Source organism: Musca domestica, unplaced genomic scaffold, assembly GCF_030504385.1.
Source record: "Musca domestica strain aabys unplaced genomic scaffold, Musca_domestica.polishedcontigs.V.1.1 7, whole genome shotgun sequence".
NCBI lineage: Eukaryota > Metazoa > Arthropoda > Insecta > Diptera > Muscidae > Musca > Musca domestica.
Genome location: NW_026712383.1, coordinates 851,554 through 863,220, shown reverse-complemented (window position 1 = coordinate 863,220; position 11,667 = coordinate 851,554). Strand labels below are relative to the sequence as shown.

At 35.5% G+C, this 11,667-nt stretch overlaps 4 protein-coding genes across 4 annotated transcripts; 2 read left to right on the top strand and 2 right to left on the bottom strand.

Moving 5' to 3' along the window:
- The first annotated feature begins 213 nt into the window (after window positions 1-213).
- Window positions 214-891, top strand: LOC131806189 (histone H1-like). The gene is made up of 2 exons (XM_059130147.1): window positions 214-460; window positions 749-891. The coding sequence occupies exons 1-2, from the start codon at window positions 214-216 to the stop codon at window positions 889-891; spliced, it is 390 nt and encodes a 129-aa protein (XP_058986130.1).
- Window positions 892-1,690: 799 nt separating this feature from the next.
- LOC131806113 (histone H2B) lies at window positions 1,691-2,294 on the bottom strand. Its single transcript, XM_059130030.1, has one exon. It carries the CDS (start codon window positions 2,122-2,124, stop codon window positions 1,750-1,752), a length of 375 nt encoding a protein of 124 aa, XP_058986013.1. The 5' UTR covers window positions 2,125-2,294; the 3' UTR covers window positions 1,691-1,749.
- Window positions 2,295-7,580: 5,286 nt separating this feature from the next.
- Window positions 7,581-8,093, top strand: LOC131806147 (histone H2A). The gene has a single exon (XM_059130087.1). It carries the CDS (start codon window positions 7,631-7,633, stop codon window positions 8,003-8,005), a length of 375 nt encoding a protein of 124 aa, XP_058986070.1. The 5' UTR covers window positions 7,581-7,630; the 3' UTR covers window positions 8,006-8,093.
- Window positions 8,094-9,543: 1,450 nt separating this feature from the next.
- On the bottom strand, window positions 9,544-9,967 carry LOC131806163 (histone H4). Its single transcript, XM_059130107.1, has one exon. It carries the CDS (start codon window positions 9,924-9,926, stop codon window positions 9,615-9,617), a length of 312 nt encoding a protein of 103 aa, XP_058986090.1. The 5' UTR covers window positions 9,927-9,967; the 3' UTR covers window positions 9,544-9,614.
- Window positions 9,968-11,667: the final 1,700 nt, after the last annotated feature.

Below are 11,667 nucleotides of genomic sequence, written 5' to 3'. Positions count from 1 at the left end.
CTTCTTCAGGAAAATTTAATTTCTCCGAAACTTTTGTAAAAAATTAAACACGCTTCCACACCATCTTTCGAAAATTTACCAATGACTACTATGCACATCTCATCTTTTCGACTGTACATACACTTTAGCTCGCCGCTAACAAAAATAATAGTACACATAAATTGTGAGTGTATTTGTGTTAACAGTGAAATATAAACCAAACAGTGAATACCCATGTCTGACGCCGCCGTTGTTGAAGCCACCGCCTCCCCAGTTGCGCTGTTGAGAAAAGGCACCAAAAAAGCCGCTGCCAAAGCAAAGAAGCCATCAGCTGCCCCTACCCACCCTCCAACCCAGCAAATGGTTGATGCCGCCATCAAGACCCTGAAGGAACGTGGAGGTTCATCATTGCCCGCCATCAAGAAATACTTGGCCAGCACCTACAAAGTAGATGCCCAAAAATGGCCCCCTTCATCAAGAAGTACTTGAAAGGTGCCGTTGCCAGTGGAAAATTGATCCAAACTAAAGGTAAGGGTGCTTCTGGTTCATTCAAATTGTCAGCTTCGGCCTCCTAAGGAACCCAAAGCCAAGACTGCTGAAAGAAGAAGAAGGCCCCAGCCGCTGGTGACAAAAGAAGAAGGCTGCCGCCCCTAAAAAGGCCGCTGGTGAGAAGAAGGCAGCTGCCAAAAAACCCTCTGCCGCCAAGAAGACCGCTGAAAAGAAGAAGGCCGACAAACAAAGGCAAAGGCTGCCAAGAAAACCGGTACAGTTAAAGCTAAACCAGCAAAGACCGCCGCCAAAGCATCTGCCACTAAACCAAAGGCACCCAAGGCAAAAACTGCAGCTGCTAAGCCCAAAAAGGCCGCAGCAGCAAAGAAGCCAGCTGCTAAGAAAACCGCCGCCAAGAAGTAATTTTTCCCAGAAAGATTACTTTTTCCACAATATTTTCGATATTCGAAAACATACTATCTAACAGCCCTTTTCAGGGCTACAAATTAAATTAAAAAAGAGAAAAATATTTATTTTCAACAGTTATCGTATATATTTTGTTACCTAAAAAAAATTGTACACGTGTTTGAAAAAATTACTTTCGCTAATTACTGTTCTTATTAGGTAATTTTATTGAACCAATATAATCGTGGACGCCACTGGATTATTTTTTAACCCAGGTCATAAAAGATAATAAAATATTTAAAATTTTTCCTAATTACCCACAGGTCATAATTCTCGAAAATCCCCATAATTTGGTCATTTTATAATTTCTACTTAATTTTGAAAATTTTGCCATTTTCATATTCTCTGTCAAATTTCACGAATTTCATCCAAAAATGACATTTTGGCAAAATATTTACATTTTCCATCAATACTATTTTTTCCTTTGATAATTTCTGCCTCAGCCTTATATTTCGTTGCTTTGCCGTTGTGCTGTATCAAAATGCTCACACATACATGATGCCCATTCGATGTTGATCAACGACGGCAAGGCAAATCACCACTAACACACGCACACATATACGACGACGATGGCTGTTATAGCATATCGCACAAGCAATGGCTAAACATAGGCACATATGCGAGTTAGCTAAATGCATGGAAAAATCATTGTATAGAGAAAATATATTTCTTATGGAATTTTATTCGTTTATTACTAAATAATGATAAATTGTAGTTTCAACAAAATATGATCTCTTTTGAAATGTTTTTTGTGGCCCTGAAAAGGGCCTTTTAAGGTAGTATTTCGACGCATGAAAATGAAAAATATCAAGACATTTACTTGGAGCTGGTGTATTTAGTAACAGCCTTGGTACCTTCACTGACGGCGTGCTTAGCCAATTCACCGGGCAACAATAGACGGACGGCGGTCTGGATTTCCCGACTGGTGATGGTCGAGCGCTTGTTGTAGTGGGCCAAACGAGAGGCTTCGGCGGCAATACGTTCGAAGATATCGTTGACGAAACTGTTCATGATGCTCATGGCCTTGGAGGAGATACCGGTGTCGGGATGGACTTGCTTCAACACTTTGTAAATGTAGATAGCGTAACTCTCCTTACGCTTGGTACGTCTCTTCGACTTATCGCCCTTGGTAATGTTCTTTTGGGCTTTGCCGGCCTTCTTTGCTGCTTTACCACTGGTTTTAGGAGGCATTTTCACTTATTATTTTTTTTGAATCACACAAACACTTTTAACACTGTTCACAAATGATAACCAAATCGGCCAGCTATACAGAATTTGTAGATTGTAGTCGACAAGAATTTCAGGTAGTCACAGCTAGCAGGCACACACAAGGCAAACCACCCCATTATTGAAGAAATGTGTGTGTGAGAAAAGTATAAATAGCACGTTTCGGCTCCGAAATTTTTATCATTTGTGTTTTTCAGTGCTTAAGTGAAGTGTTCAAAACTAAAATAAAGTGAAAAAGTGAAACCTGGTAAAAACCACAAAAATAGCAAAAGAGATAAAATTGAATATTGTTTCACAACGAAATACAAACATCGTTGCTGCTATTGTGGTTTCACCATTAATTTTGGCTGTGTCGGCGGTTAAGTTATTTACCGTCGGCAAATAGAAGATGGAAGAAGACGACGAAGGAAGTGAAGTGCTACGTGTCGATGAAATTATATTGGCACGTAGCAAAGATGCTGATGTTTCTGCCGACGGGAAAAAGGAGGCAGCAACTGAAAAGCGTAAGAAGAGGAAGCAGAAGTATGATGATGAGTCATCATATGAAATAATGAAGCTTGACGCCCGTTTAAGTGAAATCCAAAAAAAATTGGAACAAAGCGAACAACACAACATTCTTCTAATGGAAGAAATCACTCGTCTCAAACATCTCCAAGACGAATCAGCCCGCCTTCTAACCGAAGCAGCAAAAAAAGAAAACTAGCTACAAAAGAGTCATAATCGACTTGCAAAAACAACAAAATACACCATCGATTGTCATAGATGAAGACGACATGGAAATAGATACTGCGGGCAACATGCCAAAACCGCAGAAACAACTGGCAGGCAAGAATCCACAGCTGCCCAGGACAGAACAGGCAGGCAAGAAGCCACAGCTGCCTACAACAGAACCGAGAAAATATTCTTCAACTGCAAGCAACAGAAAAGAAGAACAAACAACAACAACAACAACAAATCCTGCAATAACAACAAATGGCAGCAACAATCAGTCATCAGTAGCAGCAGCCGCAGCAGCAGCAGTAACATCAACCCCCATTGCCGCAGCAGCAACCACCAAAGGGAAGGGTAAGAGCCTACCAGCCATAACAGTTTATGAAGTTGGGTATAGAGAACTTACTGGAATAATAGACAGGAATATAGGCAAAGAAACCTATAGCATTAAAGTTGTTCGTAGCTCAATTATGTCCGTTAGGATTATTGGATTAGAAAATTTCCAAAAAATCACTTCTTTACTTAAAGAAAGAGGATATAAATATCACACACACACACCAAAACAATTATTGCCCTATTCAGTTATTATTGATAGGTTGCCTAAAGAAGTTTGCTAAGGAAGAAATTATAGAATTTTTGGAAAACTTAAATTTCAATGTAAAAGTAGTAGATTTAATTAATATTACAGAAACTAAATGGATTTTAAAGTTAGACAGATCAAGTGATATAAATAGACTTTATAAAACCAAAAAAATTTTAAGATGCAATATCTCTTTTAGCAGGGCTACTGGTAGGGATGTTGTTAGATGTTTTAACTGTCAACGAATTGGGCATGTCAAAGCCAATTGTGGCATGCCCTATCGTTGTGACATGTGTTGCTGAAAACCACGAACGTGGTAAATGTCTGGTTAAAAATGCTTCAAATGTTTTAACAGCAGATACTGACGTACCAAGACCTCCATTAAAGTGCATTAACTGCAATCGAATAGGCCATGGAGCTAACTCCCGTGATTGCCCTACAAAAAATGCCATCCTCCTAAAAAGAAAGAAAGGAGAGAAGAAAAAATTGCAATTAATTCTGCAAAATCAAACAGAATCTCCACAGCTAAAAACATTTTAACATATGCTAATGTACTAGGTACCCCAGATAATATACCTACAAATAACTCACAAAAAATTATAAAAAATAACATTACCACCAAAGGACCTGCATCATTAGCCATCACAATGGCTGATGAATGTAGGACAACTTTTGGTAGAAACCTCACAGATCTTATGAAAGATCTCGGACAATTTAAAGATAGGTATCAGGAAATACAAAAGGCAGAAGGTGATTCCACTGCCTTTCTAAAACTCCTGATGTATTTGCAAGGATACAAATGTTGAAGTGCATATTTCTCAATCCCAATTCTATAGTGTCTTTAGTTAAAAGACACTACATTAATTTATTTATTCAAACTCATAAGCCTGATGTTCTACTTCTAGCAGAACATAAATTGACAAACAGGCACAAATTTGGTATTGAGGGATATGCACTTTATAAACAGTGCAGAGTAGGCAGATCAGGTGGAGGCACAGCAATTCTAGTCAAAGAGGAATATAAAACTGAATTTTTGGAAATAGACACAGGTAATATTGAGTCTTGTGGTGTAAAACTTTTTAAAGCTGATGGGACATTCATTGTATTAATATCAATGTATTTGCCCCCTAAAGATGATTTTTACCCCAATAGTCTAGATGAAATTGCTAACCTGGGCGCAGCTAATGACGTCATAATTGGCTGTGACCTGAATGCAAAGCATCGTGACTGGGGTGGGAATATTGAAAATAGAAGAGGTCGAGAGCTTCAAACATACATAATAAATTGTCCAAATTTGGAGATATGCCCAACAGCTAATACCACAAGACCCAATATTGTAGAAGATTCTTTTATTGATTTTTTTATAATATCACCAAGTGTCGTTTTAGAAGAACATGACCTGTTGAAAACCCATGATTTTGAGTCAGATCATAGGGCTGTTGAAATTAATATTTCCATGCAAAATATTTTAAGGAATATTGAAAAAACATATTATAATTTCAAAAATATTAAAATCAGGAAATTCAATAGACTCTTGGAAAATAAATTAGCAGGTCATGCTCTTCCTATAGACAGAAATGTTTCAGCCAGCGAAATTAATAATTGTGTCAATGCATTAAATACGGCATTTAAAGATGCTATTGAACATTCGGTCCCTAAGCAAAAATGTCGGGATCAATTATTAGGTGAATTACCACCTCACATCCTAAGGTTCATTAAAGAACGTAAAAGATTAAGACAAATCTTAAGGAGATCAGGTGACCCTGACAGACACAATGTAATTAGAGCTGACATTAAAAATTTAGGCATAATAATAAACAATTAGTCACTAACTTTGAACAGGACCGTTACAAAAATTATTTGGAGGGCATACATATGAATTCAAAAACATATGGCAAAATCAAAAGAGCAGTTGGTCTATCCAACAAAGAGCCAATAGGAACTTTAATAGATGCCAATGGATCAAAAATACTGATGACAGTAGTAAGGCTGAGCTTCTAGCAGACCACTTAGAGAGAGTTCATAATTTAGGGGTTGATTCGGGAAACAATCCTATTCACAGACTTGTAAATGAGGCTGTGGATGGGATTGTTTCGCGAATGCCTATAGTGAACTTCTCTGATGACCTTACAGCTGATGGCGCTGTAATTAATAGTAATTTCCTCTGGCGGGAAGGGGGATTTGTAAATCCAGAAAAGGTGGCTATAGCAATCAAAAAAAGACCACCAAAAAAATCATGCGGTATTGACGGGATTCCCGATATTGCCCTCAAAAAAGTGGGTAATACAATTCTCACTTTCATAACCCTTTTGTGCAACCATTGCATAAATATAGGCTACTTTCCATCTAGTTGGAAACAGGCTCTAATAGTGCCAATTAAAAAGCCAAAAGCGGATGGAAAACAATGCGGCAATTATAGGCCCATTTCACTCCTATCCCCATTTGGAAAAATATTAGAATATTTCATTTTAGAAAAACTAAAATCAACAATGGAGGACCGCAATATTCTCAGAGAATTTCAATTTGGGTTTAGGCCAAAATACTCAACCACACATGCTCTGGTGACATTTTCAAATTATGTCACCAGAGGGTATGAGAGGAAAATGGGTACTATGGCTGTTAGCCTTGATTTTGCAAAGGCATTTGACACCGTTTGGCAAAATGGAATAATTTATAAACTGCAATCTTTTGGTTTCAGCCATAATATATGCAGGCTCATTGCGAGTTTTCTTGAAAGCAGGACATTTAGGGTAAAAGTCGGTGATAATATGTCTGGGCAGCGACAGGTACAAGCGGGTGTACCGCAAGGTTCACTCCTTGGGCCGGTCCTGTACAACATATTCATAAGCGACATTCCTGGTCCACCTGACGACGGCCTGCTTTTAACTTACGCAGATGACATTCTGATTGCCTTACGTGGACGTTTTGGCCATACACTTGAAAGGAGACTCAATTTATACCTCGAAAAACTTAAAAAATATTTTGATCTATGGCAGCTCAATCTCAATGTCAGCAAATGTACATCTATTGTGCTAAGTGGTAAGCCCAGGGCAACATATCCAACATTGGCTAGATTCACACCTACAATAAAAATACGTAACGAAATAATACCTGCCTCAAATGAAATGAAATATTTAGGCATTATGTTCAGCAGGAAATTTAATTTCATAAAACACATTGACTTTGTAATGGAAAAAGCGAAAAGACTATTTTTCGCATATCAAAAACTTTTTATAATGAGAGGAGGACTTACCCCTCAAATTAAACTGCTGATTTATAAACAAATAATCAGGCCAATTTTAACATACTCCTTCCCAGCATGGGCTGATATCTCATCGTCCCAAATGGAAAGGCTGCGCTCGTTTGAGAGACGTATTCTATCTCCAGCCGTAGGTCTTAGACCTTACATAAATGAAAATGGAGAAATTAGAAGACCCTCAAACAAAAGTATTTATAGGGCTGCAGATTTGTGCAGAATAGACGCATTCATGGTGAAAAATGCATTATCATTCTTTGATAGATGCCAAAACTTAGAAAATAGTATGGTAAATAATTTCCTACAAATAAATTTTGATATAAACGCACTTATCAGACAAAAACACATCCCTCCAGTTGCCCTTCTTAAACTCAATGAAGAAGGCCTATTATATAATGAGGATTCTCTTATTCATTATCACCGCAGGTTCGGTAGATATGACGCAGCCACTGACCCAGTATATAATACTGACCAGTAGGCTTTAAAAATTTGTATATACTGTAAATATTATTCTTATATAAATTTAGTCTTAAGTCTTATATATATCATAGTTATAAGTTTAGTTTTAAGTCTAGAATTTAAGACATTTTAAATCTATATTTTACTCAATAATTGCCTTTTTTGAATTTTTTGGCCTTCTTCAACATGAATTTAAATAAACATTATAAAACTAACTGATTGTCAGTACTAATGTACAACACGAACTCAAAATTTTGTAATCTCTTTTATATGTATGTAGATACCTAGAGAAGAATACCTTATATATTCACAAATAATACTTTAGCCTTTAAGTAAAACATTGTAAAACATCAACTGAATTAAATGAATAAATGGCATTTTGAAAACGGAAAACGCCCGAAAATTTTTATCATTTGTGTTTTTCAGTGCTTAAGTGAAGTGTTCAAAACTAAAATAAAGTGAAAATGTCTGGTCGTGGTAAAGGTGGCAAAGTTAAGGGAAAGGCAAAGTCCCGTTCCAATCGTGCTGGTCTTCAATTCCCCGTCGGTCGTATCCATCGTCTGTTGCGCAAAGGCAACTATGCTGAGCGTGTTGGTGCCGGTGCTCCCGTCTATTTAGCCGCTGTCATGGAATATTTGGCTGCTGAAGTCTTGGAATTGGCTGGCAATGCTGCCCGTGACAACAAGAAGACTCGTATCATTCCCCGTCACTTGCAATTGGCCATCCGTAACGACGAAGAATTGAACAAATTGCTGTCTGGCGTTACCATTGCCCAAGGTGGTGTATTGCCAAACATCCAAGCTGTTCTCTTGCCCAAGAAGACCGAAAAGAAAGCCTAAATTATTTCGAAAGGTATTATGGAATGAAGAAGAAGAATACAGACCATCGTATAATTCCATAGAAAAATCAACCAATCCGTCCTTTTCAGGACGACAAAAATATTTGAAAAGAGAAAGAAAATTGCGTCAAGCTACATTTGTATGAAAAAAATAAAAATTCTCAGTAATTTTGTATTAGACGTTGGCAGAATAACTGTTTTTCGTTGTCAGTTGCATATTCGTTGTTGTTGTCTCTTATGATTTCAGGAATAGAGCGAGCGAGAGAGGAGAGATCGTGGCGTCACCAAATGAGTATGTATACTATGAGGAAGAAGAAGAAGCATGTGGCAGTTGGTGGTGGCTTCGTAGTAATTTTATGTGAAAAAATCGTTCCCCGACGCATTTCTTGGGGAAGGCATAAAGTAGACGATTTGCAAGGGAATTTTGGCGGCAAAGTAGTGTTGTGGTGGAAATAAATCGACGCATACATGAAAATAAAAGCGCATTGTGGTGCTATGGAAAATTTTAAACAAAAAATAGAATAAAAGTAACATAATGAAATGAAAATTAACGACAATAATTACAAAGAAAAATAAAATAACGTAAATTAATAATTAAATTAAAATAAAATAAGAAAATTTTTAGAAAATTAAGGCAAATATTAATGAAAATTTAAGCAAATTTAAATGAAATATTTGAAAATAATTAAAGAAATTTGGAATAATAAACACATTTTATGAAAATAAAAGATACTTTAAATGAAATCAAAAATTTTTAAATTAATGAAAAGGAAATAAATTAAATAATTTTAAATTAATAATAATAATAATTTTAAATAAAACGAAATGTGATTTTTAAAAAATAATGTAATGAAAAATTAAATTAATTGAAAATTAAATAAGAAAATTTAACATAAATAAAATAAAATTCATTTAATGAAGAACTTTTAAATAAAATTCAATGATTTTAATTTTCGATACAATTTTAAAGAAAATGATTAGTGAATAATTTACAAATTTTTAATGAAATTTTTCGAAATAAAATAAATCAACGATCTATTTAATAATGTTTTCAACAATTTCAAATTAAATTTTGAGAAAGATTCAACAATGTTTAAAAAAAGTCAAAATGAAATTCCTTTGCTACCACAGCATGGTCGTTCTTTAGTAATATCGACTAAATAATACCAATACATACATAAAGCGACGCTATGTTATACTCATATTATACGAAAAGGAAGAAGAAGAACAACTAAATGTGTTTAGCGATGTGAGTTGCCGACGGCATGTTTGTGATCGGGAATAAAATACGAGACATCGGTAAAACAAGGTTTTCGGTGAAAATATTCTGGAGAAAATTGAAACGAGTAAGTATTATATTTTTCATTTATTTGATTTTTAGACATTTTTCACGAATTGTGAGAAAAAAATACGAGAAAGCTGAAAAAGAAAATTATTAGAAATTTTGACATAAAATTCCTAAGGTAAGTGTTTATTTTTTATTTATTTTAATTAAAAAAAAAATAGTTTTCAACAAGAAAGTATCTCTTTTTTGATATATTTTGTGGTCCTGAAAAGGACCGATTGTTTTGTTGTAAAAAAGATTTCTCCAAATTGCGTCAAGAATTTGTTTAACCGCCGAAACCGTACAAGGTACGGCCTTGTCTCTTCAAAGCATATACGACATCCATAGCGGTGACGGTTTTACGCTTAGCATGTTCGGTGTAGGTGACAGCATCACGAATAACGTTTTCCAAAAACACCTTCAGAACACCACGAGTTTCTTCGTAAATCAGGCCAGAGATACGTTTTACACCGCCACGACGAGCCAAACGTCTAATAGCTGGCTTGGTAATACCTTGGATGTTATCACGGAGCACTTTCCTGTGACGTTTAGCGCCACCTTTTCCCAAGCCTTTACCACCTTTACCACGACCAGTCATTTTTTCACTTTAGTTTATTTCACTTATCACTTCACTAACGTTAAAGCACGAATGATTTTTTTACCGGGCGATTCCGCTCGTATTTATACAAAATTTGAGGCTCTCTCCAACCATTTAACGCACAAGTAAAGTATGTACAGTTATATGTGTGTGTGTACATTTGCCGTTAGTATTGTATGTTCTCTTTTGTGTGTGCGTGTACATTTGGTATACCGATAGGTAAGAATTCACTAACATATCAACCCCGAAAGTTGATGCTAACAGCACAATTTTCTATAAATACTCGTTTTCTGGCGATGGCAACAGTTATTACAGTGTCTAACAGTGTTTGTGTGCATATCTCTAGTGAAGTGAAAAAATTCAAGTGAAAAATGGCTCGTACTAAGCAAACTGCCCGTAAATCGACCGGTGGAAAGGCTCCCCGTAAACAACTAGCTACCAAAGCTGCCCGTAAGAGTGCCCCAGCCACCGGCGGTGTTAAGAAGCCTCATCGTTTCCGTCCTGGTACAGTTGCTTTGCGTGAAATCCGTCGTTACCAGAAGAGTACTGAATTGTTGATCCGCAAATTGCCCTTCCAACGTTTGGTTCGTGAAATCGCTCAAGATTTCAAAACTGACTTGCGTTTCCAGAGCTCTGCTGTTATGGCCTTGCAAGAAGCCAGTGAAGCCTACTTGGTTGGTCTTTTCGAAGATACTAACTTGTGCGCCATCCATGCTAAGCGTGTCACCATCATGCCTAAGGATATCCAATTGGCCAGACGTATTCGTGGAGAACGTGCTTAAATTCTTGACGTTTTAAAAGCAACAATTTTACAACAAAACAATCGGTCCTTTTCAGGACCACAAATATTTTACAAAAAAGAGATATTTTTTACTCAATCTACAAATTTTAGTATTTTTTTTGAAATGAATAAAAAAATTTAGGGCTTTGATTATTTTTGAAAATTTTTAAAATAAAGAAGTATTTTTTTGATGTTGGTTTTTTTCCCTTGATTATTTTTCGTCACTTTATTTTTTTTATTTTATTTTGATCGAATATTTTATTTTTTTTTAATTTTATTTTAATTTTTTTCAACTATCCATATTGATAATTTCCTTTAATTTGCAAAATTATTATCATTTTTGTACTCCCTCTTCGAAAAAAAAATGCTATGACTCATAAAAACAACCACCACATACATTTTGCTAACGGGATTTTTTTTTGTCCATTTTGTTTTTTTCCTTTTCCCGTTAAACAAAAAATTGCTCTCTTTATGATTTTTGGCGCGAAATTTGTCTATTTCTCTCATTTTATTCCCCTTCGATCATTTTTTTCTGTTGTGGACTATTCAATTTAACGGGAAAAAATTCTCTGCCTTTAATTTCTAAGAATTATTTCATGTGAATTTTAAAAATTTCCAGCTAAAATGTGCCCCACTATTTAATTTTTTTCAGGAATGATGTATGAAATATGTTTTATTCCTTTTCAGCAAAATTTTTAAATGTTTTATACGCATTTTAAGACATTTGAATATGAATTTTCTCCAGTATGGAATTACAAAATTATTTTTGCCCGATGTATTTAGAGAAATTGGTAATAATTTATTATTTTCAAAAATCGAAGAAGAAAATAATTGATTTGTTGAGAATTTTGATGTAAAATATAATTAAAAGTATTATAAAAAGGAAATGCCAATAATATCTACCTTTGAAGTTGATCGAAAAACAATTTTGTAAAACGCAATTAATTTCATGACATTTCC

Excerpts from the sequence above, each read along its gene's own strand:
- LOC131806147 (XM_059130087.1), top strand. The coding sequence starts at position 7,631 with ATGTCTGGTCGTGGTAAAGGTGGCAAAGTTAAGGGAAAGGCAAAGTCC.
- LOC131806163 (XM_059130107.1), bottom strand. The coding sequence starts at position 9,926 with ATGACTGGTCGTGGTAAAGGTGGTAAAGGCTTGGGAAAAGGTGGCGCT.
- LOC131806113 (XM_059130030.1), bottom strand. The coding sequence starts at position 2,124 with ATGCCTCCTAAAACCAGTGGTAAAGCAGCAAAGAAGGCCGGCAAAGCC.
- LOC131806189 (XM_059130147.1), top strand. The coding sequence starts at position 214 with ATGTCTGACGCCGCCGTTGTTGAAGCCACCGCCTCCCCAGTTGCGCTG. Across the intron at positions 461-748 it reads ATGGCCCCCTTCATCAAGAA|TTAAAGCTAAACCAGCAAAG; the intron begins GTACTTGAAAGG and ends AAACCGGTACAG.